This window comes from Triturus cristatus, chromosome 1_2 (genome assembly GCF_964204655.1).
Source record: "Triturus cristatus chromosome 1_2, aTriCri1.1, whole genome shotgun sequence".
NCBI classification, from domain to species: Eukaryota; Metazoa; Chordata; class Amphibia; order Caudata; family Salamandridae; genus Triturus; species Triturus cristatus.
The window spans coordinates 564,501,168-564,519,864 of NC_140580.1; the positions used below are offsets into that span (position 1 = coordinate 564,501,168).

Here is an 18,697-nt window from a genome sequence, read left to right on the forward strand (position 1 = left end):
AAGCCATATTTGGTGCTTATTTATCTTATGCAACTAACAACCACTGACAAAGCCAACAGTCCTGACTTGTAGGTATGATGTTACTTGTTTGTCATATATCTGGATGCAGTGACAGAAATAGCAAAATACAAGTGGGGCGGCACACTATGCTAAGCACAGATTTTTAGTTCACATGTTTTTAAGCCACACCCTTAATTACATTAGCCACGCCCCTTTGAGAGACCCTCCAGTTTTTTCATCCCACTTAAAGCCCTGCACATTCCCATTTATAAACAATTCGTATGTGATGAACTGGGGTAAAATTATGCTTTACTTGCAATCGAACCTCATGATGGGTGGGTGCTCCGATCACAGAAAGGCAAAGAGAATGCATGATATTAGGCAAAGTGTGAGATTTGTAGGGAATGTGAGTACGAAAACGTTATGGGATCCATGCAAGTAACACTACCCTGGACGTATCCAAGTGTCTAGTTTGCACAAATGTCTGGGTTTGGTAGATTTCCCTGGATGGCAGATGATCTCAATCCCAAAATCCATAGCTACCCACCCTGCAAAAAAGTGTCACTTTCTGTGGAAATATTTGATATATATCAGGTTTCATTTTGGGACAGCCTTAAAACGTTTTCAGCCACCCGTCCCAATGTGCAACATACTTGGCTTGGAGGTGTTGAAGTGACCATGGACCTCTAACATGCACATCACTCCTGGAAAACCAATTAAAAAGATTTCATAAGGAAATTCCTAGAAAATGGAATTGGGACCGAGGGCCAGGTTTAGATTACATGGTAGACATATCATATTGGCGCGTGGAGACTTTAGCATTAATCTTGTACAGGGCATGGCAGTGAGAAAGTCAACAGAACAGTAAAGTACTTTGTGATGACCAGAGTAATTATGTCCAGGAGAAGGCCATCTAGAATAAGGAATCAGTGAACAGCGATGATGGTTGCAGGTGGACTGCAAATCTTAAATGGCCATACTAGATCTGACACACCAGCTAGGATTACTTTTAGATCTGGCTACGGATCAATCATCATTATGGTCTGGTAAATACTGAAGCCTCGCCTTTTATATTTGATAGGTTTGTTGTCCAAGGGTGGAAAATGACCAGAAGTCATTATTAAAATACTTGCTTCTTCCGCAATTTAAATATGAGCGGGCAGTGATTGCTCAGTTGTCTCCACCATTTCATCTGTCCCTTCCTAACAACCAGAGGCCTATTAAATGGAGGCCTACATTTTTTCCCAGCATGGTAACAAAAATGAAGTCCCTGGTAGAACAATATGAAAAAGAACTGACTACAGCCAAGGATACCAATGGTTGTGTACATATTGCGACCTTTGAACAATTGCTAGAGAAATCCGGGTCGAACTTTGCAATTATAGGACAAAGTAGGTCTATGCATTTAAATCATATTACCTTGGAATGGTACAATAGGGTTTGCTCCCTTAAAAAGCAATAGCTGAACAGAGCTTTGAGAGAAAGGCATAATAAAGAGGAGCTTCTGAGATTGTGCAAAGCATAATATAAAGATCCCATAGCCCGTATGAAGAAGCAGGCCTGCCTGAGAGCTTGGGAAGCTGTAAAAACAGCTGGATATAATAAAAGGTTCTCGGAACTAGTTACTTGGGCACTTAACGGTAATCACAACAGTTCTGAATTATGTGTCACAACAAGAGAGTGTGAAAAGTATTTTACGTATTATACTCCTCTGAACACAATAGGGCTCCCAATCTTAACCTCAAAAATTGTATTTCTATACATTATGCTACCAGTTCTTTCTGTTACCAAGGTGCCTGCTGTTCTTGTAGCCCAAAAACACAACAAGGCGCCTATTTCCAAATTTCCTATTGGCCTATAATCCATCAACCCCTAAGTGCAGGCTCCAGTGCAGTCCTCTCAGTTTAACGCAGGTTTTAAAAGGGGCTACCTCCACAATTCTAGAAGATCGGCGAGTCTGGTCAACCTAATTTCAAAAAGTTAACCATAAGGATCCTGCCAATAATCGCCCTATTTAGCTCATTGAGATGGTAAGGAAAATTTACACCAAGATCTTACTAAACCCATGACTTGGCAGATAGTAATAACATACATACCATAAGTGACACCAAGGCTGGATTCAAAAAAGTGTTCAGCATAACTTAACAGGCCATTAGGTTGCATCTTATCTAACTCAAAATATCTAAGCTAATGGCACTAATCCGGAATCTCTTCTGGTATGGATTGTCGAGGCAAGAGGAGCATGAGTGGATGATAGAACCCTTGCAGTGCTTGCATTTTAAAATGTCAGCTAGAATCAGGTATGGGAGAGCTCGTGACCGCACTAAAGAAATTCCAATGAACACTGGGGTCAACAAGGGCTGTGTCTAACCCCTTTATTGTTCTCCTTGTTTATCAACGAAGTAGGAGCATATTAAGCCAACGTAAATGAAGACACTCAAAAAAGGAGATGACAAGACTGCTATTCCTATGTAAGCTGCCAACACAGTGCTACTGTCGCTTACAGCAATCTCCGTGCACCACCTCCTTAGAGGCTTTTAGGCATACTGACATAGCTAGGATCCGACTATTAATGTTGCCAAAACAAAATTCATGATTAAAAAGCCCACACAGCCTTTGAAATGCATCTTCTCTTTCAGCAGTAATCCCATTGAGAGAGTTCACTGGTTTGATTAACTTGGTACCAGATTCACATGTTGTTATGGTTCAATCAACACCAGAAAACAGCTTGATCTCTAAAACTGAATGTAGGCTCCATTTCAACGTTACAAAGGGGACATGAGTTGCAGCACAATAAGTGCAGTCACACACATTTATAGTAGGAATGCAGTATCATCAGTGCTCTGCGAAGCTGAACACTGGGGCCTGAGAATGATTTCTTGGGAGGCTTTCTGTGGCACTGCTCTAAGTTTGGGCCTGAATAGTTTTGCGTAGAAGGTCTTGTGTCCTGTTTGATTATGGGACAAACTTTGCAGGACTCGTTGTGCGAATAAAAAGATGTATAAAAGGATGATATAACCTCTGCCAGAAGCTCAAGCGGTTAAGAGGAACCCCTGAAATCTGCCAAACGGCCACTTAGAAAGAACCGGGAGTTGGGGGTTGTACTTCTAGTTCCCTTAGAATGTCTTACGAGTCAGGAAGGAAATGGGGTTTTCCTACTACAAGGTGACACAACCTGACAGGCCAGGGTTAATTTGCTCAAACTGGAGTGACTAAGGTCAGTGAGGCTATCTGACACACTACCTGGGACAAAGGTATGGTAATCAAAGGTCCATTCTTGCAGGTCCCCAATAGTCATCATGATTCTCGGGTCCAATTTCCAGTCAAAGATGCCTAGAAACTGGAATGTCCACAAACAGATCCATCGAGCACTGATCCGAATAGGTTTGTATTGAAGCAAATGCTCTGGAAGGGAGATGCCCTCTGCTGAAATGCTTGAAGATTGTGGAAATCCAGTTTTCACTAATGTTGTACTGGATTGTGAACATATCTGACCTGAAATATGACAGTTGAGACAGAACTTAGTTAATGTTTAAGCAAGTTGACAAAGCCTGTTATTGACCAGGATCCTGCAAGAGATTTTATGCAATAAACCTCCAACATATTATTCAGCAGCAAAAGGATTACAGAGAACTCTACCTTATGCTTCTAAAGGCTTCAAACTGCAAATTATCCTGTCAGTAGATCCAAGGTACTGTCACAGGGGAGTCTCACTTGATGGACTAAATGTTCCTTGGTCGATACTCTTTTACATGAAGCTCTGCAGCCAACAAAACAGGGCTTAGAGTCCAAGTTCAGGTCAGAGCCTGATCTAAATATCATCAAAGCATTCTAGGTCTCTGTTGGTTGAATTCACAAAACACGGTCTCTTTTAGCTTCTAGGTTCAAACATATTCTTGTTTCAAAGGAGCTACTATGTTTTCAATGCTCTTGACAAGATGTCCTAAAGGAGGTTAAGTAAAACAGAGGAGACTGTCTTGATGCAGGTTGAGAGTAGGTCACGGACTATGACCAAACTTTTAAATGGTTAATTTTAACAGGAAATACTGTTTTATTTCCTGCTTGGAGCTCTGAGTTGTAAGTCTCAGAGATACATATTCTGTGGAAATTTTGAGATCCAGGAAGATCATCGACTGACATCAAGAATTGTCATTGAATAGTAAACTATGAAAAACCATGTCAGAGGTGATTATAGTCAGATCTCTAATCAAGGAATCATTGTCTGTTGCCATCAAATGCTTATGGTTCAGGTATAAGAGACTATTGGTAAAGACACATGGCACCGAAGTAAGGCCCACTGTTAAGGAGTGGAAAACCCATGACTAGGGCCTTTTCTAAGCTCTCTTTAGCAGGATTTTCCTGAGGAGAAAAATTATCTTCATGCTGCAATGATTTGAAGCCTAAAAACAATTCAACACTACAAAATAGATCTATGGGTTAAGAAGCAATACCTGCTCAAAAGCCAGGAGAAATAATTCCAGGTAGTGACACTCATGGTTTTGTACAGGGGCGTAACACAGGCCCCCGCATCCCCCGCGGTGCTGGGGGCCCCCAACCTCCGGGGGGCCCCCTCAGCACCGCACTTCGGCTGGAGAGCTCCAGATAAAGTTCAAATGAGTCCCCTCCACGTACCCTGCAGGGGGGCCCCCTCAAGTTTCGTTACGCCACTGGATGGGTATTCTTGGCATGATTGTGTTTTCAGGTATTACACTGCAGAAAAATGAACTGGAGTTACTACATTGCACCTGTTTGGTCGCTGGAAGCCCCTACATTACATTGTGCTTAGATTTGTTGACTCTGTAATAATTTGTTCTTAATTATTACTGGGTATTGTTCTAAAAGAAGAGATCTTACTAAAATGTGCAACTGCTACCTTAGGCTCTGTGGAAAACACATCACGAATTTGAGGGTTGACTTGGCTATGGTTTATCCAGTTTCAAAGGAAGCACATAATAGTTTGCCTTACATGACTCTTCTGATTTCTAGGAGGCCAATGCTGCCCGCTATTGGTGATATTAGAAGAAGAACAGATCTGGAAGAAATAGCTAGAACAGTGCTCCCCAGAACACGTGCTGAAACTACAAACAGATCTATGCATAGTTCAGGCTGCCTCAAAGATCTCAATGGCTATCTCAAAATTATGGGCAACAGTGTCCAATAGGTTTCTATAGACTCATCTTAGAACTGTTAAATCACTCTGATAAACAATATATCTACGAGTCCTGTGCCCTTGGATGCTAGGTTAGGATGTGGGCATTCCATCTCTCAAGGAATTCTATAGCTTTCCTATGGTGGACATTTAAGTGCCTTCTAATGTTGGAGCTGGGTCACTAATCTCGAGAGATGGAGTGCTGGACATCATCAAGGAATAAAAAGGGAACCCCTCATGCGTCCCAAACACACTACTGTTTCATTCCATTTCCCTCAAGAGACTTGTTTTCTAACAGACTGCTTCTTCATACTCTTATGCACGGAGGAACCAGAGGAAAAGGAGAAAATGGAAATTAATCTAGAAGATGGGGGGAGTACCCAGACTTCTAACAAAAATCTTTCACTGAGAACTGTCAGGGCAAACAACAGGTGCATCAGAGGGTGAGCATCCGTGAGAGTATGACAGTGGCTCTCCATCTTACCAGGCCATCAGGCACAGGGCGAAGAGAGAAGGAAGGCACAGGGTGAAGAGGGAAGGGAATCACACAAAGCAAGTCTTTGAACACTGTCTGAGGAGAATGGAAACCCTCATTCTGCAATGTGAAATTCATAAGGCTGGACCATCTGTGGGGAAAGCATGCATATAATGAATCTGATAAAATGCATCATACTATCCAGAGGACCTGCAGCACCTTCACAGTTTCCAGAAGCATCTGGTCTTTCATAAACAATCCGAATCCCTCTAGAAAATGGATTAACTAGCAAAGACAGATCATACTTATATTCTAAAATGCTTCAATTTATCGAAATCAAAAATCAAATGGGACAATTTTCTTCTTGGTAGTGTAGGCTGCAAAAAGAGGACTCAGCAAGCTTAGCTACTTTGTGTGCAATGCCTGTCACAGAGTGAGTAAGTAATGTATTACAAGAGAAAACATACCAGACCTGTCAAAACTGTTTTTTAAACAATTCTGTTTAGTAAAACAAAAACTTTGGGAGTTATGACTATAACCAAAAAAGGTACACAATTGCCATTTCAAGAAAACACAACACTAAGTGGAAACAATGCTCTACAACCACTGCAATTTCAAAAAGGGGTAAGGAGGGCGGACTAGTAAGATCAAATACAGTAAACAAAATGTGAGTCCAACCATAGAAAACACAAATCTTATTGTGTCCAAAATGAACATTTGAAAAGTCCTACTGGGCAAAGTCAAATATGTTAGTTTTAGGAAACGGTGTCCCACTGTGAACAGGTTTTCTACCACACCACTTCTGCACTTCAGGGATCCTCTAGCAGATTGAATTTGAGTGAATTCATATGACCTACATTCATTGGCCATGCATAATTTTGTACTTAATCAGGGTGAGACTTCAACCTAAAGCAACTTCTATATCATGGACTGGAAATCACTCCATCTCTTCAGTGTCGAGTTTCTCAGAATTGGAAAAATAAAGATTTCAGCCTCCTGGCTGCTGTTCATGTCACCTTCTCTCAGTGAGTATAGCTCCCTAGATCAACTTGAAAAGCATCCTAGCCCACTGTCATAATTTTTCTGGCCCCCTCACTGCGACCATGAAACATTTTGAATCTCCTGGGAAGCTGCACCATATCCTCCACAACAGCTATTAGAATGAAACTAAGGAGCAACACCTTGACACCCTCCTCCTTCTGGCAAGGGTGGGGCCCTCAGGATTATAATATCCACACATTGTGTGTGCATATCACCTTCATATCCTCATGAAAACTAGGCCTGGGAGGTGAACTCCGCTCCGCTCGCTGAGTTTGCGGAGTTTTCCGCACTCTGCGTTACATGGAGTTCTGAAAAACTCCGCTTTGCGGAGCGGAGATTTTTTCCTCGCTTGCGTTTACCAACGTCAAGTTGCGAGCGCGAGCGAGGAAAATCCACCTCCTGGCGAGATTTTTCCTCATTCGCGATCGTCAACTTCAAGTTGGTGAGCGCGAGCGTGAAAAATAAACCTTCCGGCGAGATTTCCCAACGTGGGGGGGGTCAGGTTTCTCATTGCGAGTGGTCGCGTATGCTCGAGACCGGTCGCGTTGAGAAACTGCCCGTTCGCGTTGAGAAAGCTGCAGCTCGAGTAAAAGTCTACTCGAGCGGCAGAAAGGAAAGCAGCGCTCACTTGCGCTGTGCATGGTGCCGTTCGCGATGATTGCACAGTGTGGACAAGCATCTGGCACTGAAAATCACCGTGAACAGCATTTTTCAATTGCACTCTGCCGCGTGCGGAGCTCTGCATAGCACGCCGGAGTTTCGCGCAGCGCAACCCCGCGAACTCCGCCCAGGATTAATGAAAACCCTCAACTGAGTATACCTTGCAGCCATTATTATTTCTGGTAGCTCTTAGGCCCTTAAGTTACATTTGCCATACAATTACCATAAGTGGGTTTCCTTCCTATTCTGTTCTATGGAGCACCAGAGATGTAGTTAGTTATGGATGAAAAATTGTCTGTTTTCTATTGTTCTCTACTGCCTACTGTCTTTCAGAGACATAGATCAAACTGTTGTCCATTACAGGACACCTCAGAACAGTCACCAAACAGAATTACTCTACCCATGCACTTCAGGGACTCTAGATACACATTGCCTCTGTTTATTAAGGTGGCTTGCACCCGTGCACATTGGGATCACACCCAACCTCTCTGGCTGGACATCTCTTAGAACTCGCCTCACTGCTACACCACTAGGGCCTGCAGCAGGTGGTGAGCTTGGGTTTTACCACTGGACATAACATGTATTTAAAGTTTGAGAAGATCCCTCTCCACTCTCACAAATGTGCTGACCGCGAGGTAAATGAACAATCTGACTTGGACCTGACTGTTGCGGGAGGATTAAGTTTGAATCCAAAACTTTCTGCATGATTGGTGGCATCTCGACACTCTGAAATGGTGGTGGGAGAGAAGCCATGTAAACCCATATTTGCAGAAGCCTCCAACCTTAATTTCACCCAATCATGTCTTCTTCATGAAATGTTTAACTCTACAAAGAAACAGACAGGTTTCTGAGACATTTTAGTGATAGTATTGGAGACAATGGCATTCTCTTGATTGTTGTCCTGGAAATAGGGCTTACAATTCTTCTGTTTGCGACAGCATTTTAACCGTATGTCTCCATGAGTAGAACTCCGGGTGGAGATTGGTTTTATGCCATAGCTACTCAATTATTTTCACTTACTTAATATTGACTGCCTATTGCAATAAATTGCATAGTGCATGCATTTAAACTTTGTGGTTGGCGCATACAGCAAAAAACATAATATACAAGCCAAATTGTTTAAAATACATTACCTAACCAAACATATTGCATTTAAATGTAAGTGTAAATGCCATTAACTTAAAAGGTTTTTTTTAATGTAAAATGTATTCATTTTATATATTCAAATAAAGGTTACACATCCAGTAGAAACACCCAAGGCACTTTTGATCGCACACTTAACAGATACAACGATAAGACAAGCACTGGTAATGCCACCAGGTGCAAATACACACAGACTGTTTGTGCTTTGTCATTGTATTAACCTGCTTTTGGGCACCACAACGTTGGTGAATAAAAAACACAGCAACATTTATGGGAAGTACAGCAAGAGAGGTTGCACAGAGACAAAGCACACAGTTTGTGCACATCTGTGCTTGCATACTTAAGCACAGTAAAGCTAGACCGATTGGTTTTTATTAATGATTGCTTGTTTTTCTCACTAAGTGCAAAGCGTATACCCAGACATGGGAGCTGTTTGCCCTAAGTCTCAAGTTGTACCTCAATTGATGAGCCCAACAGGCAGAAGAAAATTATCGAGGGTCGCTTGTTCCAATTCACAGAGGACACAACATGTTGGGCTGATCTGGTCCTTTTGGAGCTGGACCAAAGCTGATGTGAATATGACTGGTTTCTGTCTGTAGTGTCACAGTGACTTAAAATATGATGGCCTGGAATGCTTTCTAGAGTTATACTAGTGACTGAGATTAAACCAAGCATTCTAGTCATCACGGTTTTCTTTTTCTCCGTTGTTACAACTTAGGTCACTACTTCTTGTCCCTGCATTACTGTCCGCTGTTGGAGTTATTGCCCCTGCTGTAGTGCAGCTGTTGCCACCACTGTGGTTCAAGCTATTGGCAGCTGTTTCTGCTATTCCTGCTGTGGTCAAAATAGAGGTCAAATCTGTTGCCCCTAGATTTCTGGCAGTTGGTGTTGCTGATGTTGTCCCTGTCATGAAGGCAGCTGTTGTCATTGCTAGGTTCCTGCTACAGTCACTTCATTTGCAGGATTAATGGTAGCTTGTGATCAGTGTTGTAGTCCCTGGTGCAGTAGAGATGCGTTTTCTGCTATGGTCAATGCTGACGTTCCTGATATGGATGCTGCTTTAGCCGGGCTACTGTGGCATCTAAAGTTGTTGCAGTGGTCCATACTTTGCTAGTATTTGGTGTTGCTCCAGGGGGCCTTGCTGTGGTATACACAGTTGCCACTGCTGGTTACCATGCAAGGTGAAGCTGCCATTTTTTTATATTACAGATGTGGGTGCTGCTGTAGTCTCTGTTGTGGTGACAGCTGCGGTAGCTACTATGGTATGTGCTGTGGTTACAGCTGTTTTGGAAACTATTGACACTGTTGTTGTACTCGCTGTGCACACTGTTGTTGATGTGGTGGTGGCTAGGTGACAGCAGTTATTGCTCCTGCTGACCCCGCTATTGTACAAGTTGTTGCTGCCATTGTGGCAGCTCTGGTTAACACTGTGGTCCCTGTTGTGGTTACAGCACTTTTCACTGCTCTGGTCACTCATGTTGTGGCTTTTGTGGACCCTACTATGTTCGCTGCTATCAATACACCCGTGACTGCTGCCATGGTGCATGCTGGGTTTGCAGCTGTTGTTACCGTGGTAGCTGCTTTGTACCTGATGATTTGGTTTTTGATGTAATGGCAGCTGCTGCTTTCCCCATCTTGGGATAACGCATTTTTTTCTGATTTCCTTGAAGCTGTTATTACTGCTGTTTCCCTCTGACATGGTGGCAGTTGGGGGTCACTGTTGTGATCCCTGCTGCGATTTTCTAATAAAAAAATAATGCAGACCCCCCCATAGTGATTCTCAGTTAGGAAGCACAACGTATTAACAAAGCAGGTGATAAGGGTTGCTGGAGGCAATGGTCTAAGAGTTGGAAAATCGCTAATTTATCCAACTTTGGGCCGAATGTTCAACGGTATTTAGCATGCGCAAACGGGTTTGCGACCCGTTTGCGCATGCTAAAAACCTGTGGCCACTGTACAAACACTATTTTGCGAGTCGCAAATAAATTGCAACTCACAAAGTAGTGTTTAGAGACTCACTATTAGGAAGGGGCGTTCCCTTCCTAATAGCGACCGCAAAGCCATGTACCAATGTTTTGCAACTGCAATTGCGGTCGCAAAACACTCGCAAATTACCACCCTCTTCAAGAGGGTGGTAATGCAGTCGCAAATGGGAAGGGATCCCTTTGTGACAGGTTCAGAAATCGTTTTTTAAGGGCAGGCAGTGGTCCCTCTGCCCTAAAAAAATTAAACAAAATCGGGTCATTTAAAAAAAAAAAAAAAAGCATCACGTTTTCCTTTACGGAAAACGGGCTGCATTTAAAAAAAAACTGCTTTATTGAAATGCAGTCCCAGACATGGAGGTCTGCTGAGCCCATCCCTGGGAGGGCCAGCCATTCCCAATAGGGTTGCAAATTGCGAGTGGCTCATTAATATTCATGAGCCTAGCATTTTGCGACCCCATTTGGAATCGCTAACAGTGTCTCTGACAACATTGCTAAGTTAGCATGAGCCCTGCAGCCATGATGCAGCTTTTGCACACGTTACTACATGGCTTTATTTTTGCAAGACTGTTTATGCCTTTCACATGAGAACTGTCTGCTGTGTTCGTTCTCTCCCTGTTCCTGGAGTTTAGTCTGAACATTGTGAGCAAGGTTGATAAACAGTGACCCTTGTTATTCCTTTCTGGTCAGGCCCTAGCACCTAGACAAAATATACTAATGCAGCTGCTGCTGGAGACTCATACTTGGATATTATGGGGATACAGGTTTAAGTGACACACACTTGGAGAGGGACCTTTCCAGGGAGAAGAGCAACACGCACCTACGATGTAGAAATACCATCTATAGTCTAAGGTATGGGGTCTGCTGACAAAGCCCAAAGATCTTCTATTATATATAAATATATCTTCTTCTTACCAAGGGGAGGGAGGTTAGGCAATATAGTCCTTTCTCCATTGTCTTTATATGATGACATCTCCCATTATGATGTTTGGCCTAGCTGCAATGCTAACTATATTTGTGTTATGCATTTTTCTGCTTGTTGTGGCACGATAGTTAAAATAAACATTTTAAACCATATTCGTGTCTCGGTCAGATCTTACTGTAGACAGGTACGAGAGTGTGAGCGAAAAGGTGTGTCTTATAACTGCGATTCCTGAGAGATCCGGGAGTGTTGTGTTCTGGGGTTTCTAATCATTTGCTTCTCTGTGAGTGTGTAGGAGAGCAAGGGAGACACTATAGCTAGTCGATCCTGGGCTCATGGGCATTAAGGTGGTAGGATGGCACAGTCCCTATACACCGAGGTCCCATAATCCTGCACATAGTTCTGTGTATGTGGAGAATCCCTGCAACAACCTCATATCTCACTGAAATGTCTCATGAAGTCCTCCTATAACCTTAGTAGTCTGTATCTAAAACCCTACTTTGTACTGTTACCCAAAGTTCCCCTTTGTGCCCTACTACATTTAATCTATACCTCGCTTAGGCAATCCTTTGGGTTGGGACCCAAATTATTGTCTCTTTCAATGACGAGTTAGACCCAGTGTAAGACTGTTTTAATCTTTGTATGAAGGTGGTATGCTCCTGAATAAAATCAAACTATTTAAATATAAACAGTGGCAAAACAGGAACCTGATCATTGGTTTCCCCTTCCAGTTGACTCAGCAGTGGGATGTTGAACTTCACCCAGTTGAAGCTGCAAAAAATGTTGGGCTTATATTTGACCACCTACTATCCAATACATTGCTTCGTCGTCCCATACTATTGCTCTTCATCTGCATGCTGTGTAAAGTCATCCAGCTTTTTCAATTAGATGGCCGTACAATCCATCATCATTTCCTGCTTTGTTTATGGCACTTCCCTATTCTTAAATCTTACTGCATACATCATCCAATGCTTCTAAGTTATCTAGAGTGTTTCTGCCAGGCTCATTCTGAGGTTACCTTCCTGTTCTCCTGTCAACGTTTATCTGGTCGCTCTTCAATGGCTGCGTGTTTCCAAGCAATCGATTTTGAAGACACTTTGAATTTCTGTCACCCAGCCTTGCATCAGCTTCACCCTCCTTTACTTCAACTTAGAATTTCTCATTCCATTCCCATCAGAACTATTCTTGCAGCTACTGTCAACTACCTAGGCCTACAATCAGTCACAAAAGCATGGCTAGGGCGTGTATTTTCTGGGAAACCAAGCAGTGGAACATCATTCCTCTTGAGAATCATAGAGAGCCTGCTCCTGCAACTTTTTCTAAAAATTTGGAAACATGGTTCTTCTCGAATTAGCTTTGTAGTGTCTCTGCGATTCTTGTTAACACCAGGATACATCTGTTGTGTAATAGTGTGCTCTAGTATGTCATTTTAATTCATTCAAAGTACAAAAAAGGAAATGTGTGGAAGAATAATATCTGAATTTTCTTCTTCAAATGGCATTTCCTTATAAAGAATAACATGAGTTTTTTGACATTCATTCGAAAAATGGTGACAAAAACGGATCAATCTATATAACAGTGTGCGTGGCGCAGTGATCAGTGTTTAGGTGGGTGATTTAATAAATAAATCCGAACACAGTTAAAAACCCAGCACCATTTTACAGAAGAAGACCAACAGTCTGGAGATACAGTTAAAACTTTGTTTCGTAGTCTTGTAATCTTTTAGTGTTAATTTACGCCCCTTAAGTAATTTATCAGATGGGACCATCATCAGGACAAGGTGCGAATATGTGGTCATCATTCCAAGGATAAAATGGAATTGTTACTGTATTACAAAATACTAAATCCATTCGCAAGTGTAGCCAGGTCAGCAGTTAGTTAATTAATATAGGCAGGCCAGAAAATGAATTAAACCAGGATTGTGGCAGAGTGAATAAGGACTTAAGAAGCATTGCTTTACCTAGATAATGTATATCACATTACAGTGATAGATTCACCCCATGTTCTTTCCTCATTATATCATTGGGCTACACTGCAAATTGTTTTATTTTATAATAGAGATCAAAACTGACATTGTAATGATTAGTTTCAAATTTGAAACACCAATTGAAATTGATGAATTATATCAAACTACTTAAGTGGTGTGATAAACTTACATCACAAATAAGAGTGTGTTTAATGTATGTATATTCAGAAATATATCACATATATATCAGCAGATTTAGTTACTTAGAGATGGCCCATGGCCAAAATTTCCATTAGAACAGTGTCCCAGTCTGGCAGAATCTTCAGAGTTCCACTAAAATACAAACCGAGACAGTTTTCCGAATACCACAAAAACACACATCATCATCATAAAATAAATGGACAAAAGCAAGCAAGAAAGTACCTGAAAAACGTTGAGCGTGTCATTCCCAGGGTTATACAGGCATCTTAGTGAAGGCATGCTGTCTGCTAGGCTAGAGCAACCTAGCCATAAAGATCTGGGCATAGAGCACTGTAGAGAGAAAAAGACTATGAGACGGTAAAGCATGACAAAAAAAAAAAAATCAATGCTAGTAGTACCTAACATCCTTACAGAATGTCCTACTAAATCTTGATTGTAGAATATTTTAATCAGGTGAAATTACAGATTCAAATGGCTGTCATTACGAAGGCAGGAGAGTTTAGAAAAACACCAGCAAAAAATAAAATACAGATCACCACCGGGGTTTAACTAAGGCTAGGTTTGGTGAAATGTACCATAGGTGTAGAGCTCCTCTCTTATCAAACCTGCACACAAAAAAGCCAAAGCATATGACAGTGTACTAGTGAAATTATTTTGCCAGAGTAGGTAAAGATCATTTAAGTGGGCAGTGGAGATTTAAAGTTTCATTCACAGAGGAGGAATCCTGTGCAAATCCTTAGTATACCAGATTACAAAAAACTGGAAATTCGTGAAAAATACTTTTATATAGGTATGTTAAGATAGCAGAGCAAAGGTAATGCACACTGGGGACTGCCTCAACTTTTCACACCATCATTTAAATATTTGAAGATGGAGTGAAAGTGCACCTTCCGATTGGACAGTGGTCTGTTAGAAACCAATAGCCTCTTGTGAAAATACAGTTTGTATATTATGTATGCACTGTTTTGAGGCAGTATCTGAGCAAAAAGGGATTACATAAATCAATATGGGTCAAACTGACAATTTCCCTGACCTTCTGGACCTTCCCATAATTTAATACACAGAATCATCAGCAGGAACTTTCTCCATAGGTTGGTGTTGATCTTGGTTTTAGTGCCTGCTTGCTTGTGCCCCCACACACCACCGAATGTTAGACCAGTTAAAGGCTTGTCTAATCTTGGATGATATCTTTTATCCTGGCAGTATAATCCAGATCCAACATTAGTTACCCGTGGTGCTATGGTGTTGGACTTCTTTGAGTGTGCCCCCATTTAAATGAACCCCCACCCATCAGCATTATTGAAAACAGAAACTATCACTAGGCAGGGGATGTCAGCTGAAAGAATCCTTAACCCATAACCTTTCTAGTTTAAGTAATTAGGTGGATGTTCCCAGTGGTAGTAGCCCCACCAGACACCGCAAGTGAGCTACCTCTCCTATATGTGAAGGAAGACTTAGAGTGCTCTGTGCAGAGACTTTGCTGATGCTTAGGGTGTGTGTTTTCATATGCTTCAGTGGGTCTTTGTTTGTGCATCCTACCAGCTTTAAGCATTTTTTTACGCTTATTCTGTAGCATTTTGTTATGTTTTTACGCTTACTCTGTCATTTTTTTACTAGAGATTGTCTGTGCCCCCCAGGCTGTATTTTCTTTACTGGGGATATTTTACTCTCTTCTCTAATGAGGTTTCAGCTGAATGCCATAGGTGAGTGTAACTGGTTCTCTGACTCTTTAGTGGTCCAGGAGCCATAGTTCTGAGGCCTTCCTACTTCATCCTTTTGACACTGCCATTACAGGAAGTCTGATGACTATCGTTTGAAGGCGTAATTTAGTTCTATGTACGTTTAGTTCTGGGAATTCTGATACCCTGACCTTTTGCCACTTGTTACCACTGTTGTTGATCTCTGTCTGGAGTACACAGTGGTCCCCATATCTGGCTCACTGGTACATTAAATAGATGCTTCTAAGAAGGTCATGAGTGCTCTAGGATTAAAGTCGTACTTCGGAAGTATTTACTCTTACAAACAGGAATGTGGCTTGGAACAGGGATCAAGTGATAAGATTCTGATTACTGACAGTTCTTCCAAACCTTATTACATAATTGAGTACCCAGTCTCCATCTGTTGCCAGTTTCTTTAGCCAGTGTAGTACTCCCTGGGTATTGCAAACTGACTTATGAAGAAAAAATGAAGGTATCAAAATCCTTAGAACAAGGTAAGGGACTAGGCATTCCTTTTAATTTAAAGCGCTCAGGCATCTGACTATCCCTGTCATGCCTCAGCCTCAAAATGTAAAGCCTGCGACAAAGAACAGCAGGACTCAGAATAAAAAAATACTGGTAAGAATGCCCATGGCTGTGAGTTAATACCTTGAAGGTCAGTTTATCTAATTATAGGTGTAACAGTCCTCGTCTTAAACCAAATAAAATGCAACTTAATATAATTACTAACCTTAATGTAATCTTTATGCCAACTCTAGAAACATCCTTAAATGTAAAATAAATGTAATTATTTATCATTAACCAAAGGCTGTCCATAAAGTCAAATTAAATTACATTTAATTATATCATTATCCTTAGCCTCCCCTTAATACTACCCAAACCATATTCTGGATTTTTCTTTTTTTTTTATCAATTCAATTAATAATTAAACTTAACCTACGTCTAATGCCAAACCTAATTTATTTGTCAATAATTTTAAGTTAAATACATTTTCTGTGATTTCAATTAAATTCATTTACTTTAGTACTCAATTCATTTAAATAAAAAACATGTTAAACTAATTACCTGAAATAGATAGTCCTGGCCCTTTTTAAATAATATTATTAAATTAAATTGTATCCCTAAATGATATGATCGTATATGGAAATTAAATTTCTTAACTTTAACAATATAGTGACCTTCTCTGTAGTGGCAGTATCAGTGGAGCTCACAACTGTGCAATAGCATCTAAGTAGTGATATTTCGATGAACTGTTGTGACAGTGAACCATACAAAGACTATGCTACAGGATCCACTTCAGCTGCCTAGACAGTCTTAAATTCAAAGTGAGACAGTAGAAGACTGATTCACCTGATTATCTCAGACAGATAGCGATTTCTTAAACCAATATGTGGCTTTAGCAGTCGGCATTTTTCTGCACTGTTCCATAATAATCTGGCGACTATCTTGTATATAGAGTCAGAAAAACAACAGGAATCTTAGTGGGATAAAGTTAGTTGGTGGTGGTTTGGTTAGGTAGATGAACTCTAACTGACCCGATCTGGTCAAGAATTTAGGAAGCCTCTTCTCTGTTAAATCTTATATTTTCTGTATGGTGAGGTCCACATATAATTCGACAGGGACTTCCACATTATTTTTTAACATGAGCCAGAGGTACTTCATAGGTCCCCATTGCAGCCTCAGCCTAGAATCTCTTATTATGATTGCCTTATCATATAGCATATTAGGGGTATGCACTCTGACTTTGTTCTATGGAGTCTATGTCCTGTGACTGCTGTATATTCAATGATGACTTTTAGTATTTTGAGTGAAGATTTCTTAATCTTAAAGGCAAATAGTATAATACTGTCTGAATATTAACTATATTGTGTGCACTGTACCCAGCATTAATCCACTTACAGTGCTTTTTCTCCTTAAAGACAAAGCAGGGGCCTTAGAGACAAATTAAAAATTAAAGAGTGCAAGCATCCCAGTTCTGCTCTTTGTTTTTGTAAAGAATCAATCTGAAAATATTAAAATGATCCCCATAGCTGTTTTTGTTTTTTTAAAGCACCATAACGTTTGTAGTAAAACTCTGTCAAGGTTCTCCTTCATCGGTGACCATTCAGCATCTATTGCAACACCCGCCAATGCTTGATACCTTAGGTGGCCCACAGGTCTACTCTTATGAATGGATATTCTGGTTTTACAGAATTCCTTTTTGAGAAGGGCTATTAAAAAAACAATTACTTTATGAACTATATGCTAGGTGCATAAGAATATACATCTTAGGGCCTATATTTGGAAGTGAAATAGATCTACAGAGGGGTGGTTGAAGGGAGTCTTTATGTTCTTCAGCAATTAAAACTAGAACGACCTTCACCCTAAACTTTATAGCAACATTTGTAAAATGTTTGCTACATGATTAAATGAGCACAGATTTATATGTTTTGTTGGGTAGTGCTTTCCAGGGGTGGGGGCAGTCTGGCACGAATTGGTGCGACCTTGGACAGGAGCAGGCAGCTTAGCAACTAAATATATATGGAACAAAAACCCAGAGGGATCTCCATTTGGGGGCCCGAGGTTCAGCCTCTAAGAAACATCAGGATGATCTTCTCTTTCCATGGCCAGGACCCAAGCAACCATTTGTCATGAGGATGAAAGAGACTGAGGACGCTAGTGCTATTGGCCTCCATGGAGAATCTTAATAAAACATTTGTCAAACATATGACAGGAGAATTATAGCATTTAAGGCTAAATAAGGGCAAGCAGAGTCTGCTCTGAGAGATGTTGAAAAGTGGAGTCTCCAGTGTGATGTTTGAAGGATGGTGAATCACAAACAGCAGATTTCCATCAAATGTGTGCTTGGAAGAGAGAGCAGGGACACTAAAAAATGGCAAGTGTTTATGATAAAAGAAGCATGCCAAAATTAAGTGATACCATCAGCACACTCTATGCCAGAGGTCGAAGCCTCTAGTAGACAAAGGGGTGCTTTTTAGAAATGGTAGAGTTGCTTCAGCAGAAGATTGATACAAAAGTCTTAATCTCCCACAACATCATAATTATTTTGACTAATTGCTCTCGGTTACAGACCTTCAAGAAGATTGCACAGAGAGCAGAGAACTTTACTGGTGTAATGTTGATATACACAATTTAGAAGAATACTAAAACAATATATTCGACGATGAAGCAGGGATAGCAAGGACATGAAAATTATCACTGCCAGTCCTCTAGAACATTCAAAAGGGCAAATATAACAGGCCCAGATCTTCAGATTCAACAGCTATACCAAGGCCATGTGATTAGGGCAATAAGTGACTTAGAAATATTTTTGATGAATTATGTCCAATTATCCCACAAATGGTAAGTTGACAATATATCAAAAACAATTACTTTTGACTGATATGATACTCTGTATCGCCCTGATATTTCTGAGCAAACTGATCATTCCAGATGGGAGC

General features: G+C 41.0%; 1 protein-coding gene across 5 annotated transcripts in view; it reads right to left on the minus strand.

Annotated features, from left to right (window-relative positions):
• The window catches only part of BTRC (beta-transducin repeat containing E3 ubiquitin protein ligase), a 1,069,444-nt gene that overhangs the window by 811,842 nt on the left and 238,905 nt on the right, over positions 1–18,697 (minus strand). For 4 of the 5 annotated variants that reach the window (XM_085606470.1, XM_085606468.1, XM_085606464.1 and 1 more), the window contains one exon: positions 13,762–13,869. The exons of the other annotated variant lie outside the window; for it this stretch is intronic. In XM_085606470.1, the coding sequence (XP_085462596.1) occupies positions 13,762–13,863 (102 nt within the window). In that variant the 5' untranslated portion in view covers positions 13,864–13,869. The remainder of the gene's footprint in view (positions 1–13,761; positions 13,870–18,697) is intronic. 5 annotated transcript variants of the gene reach the window in all.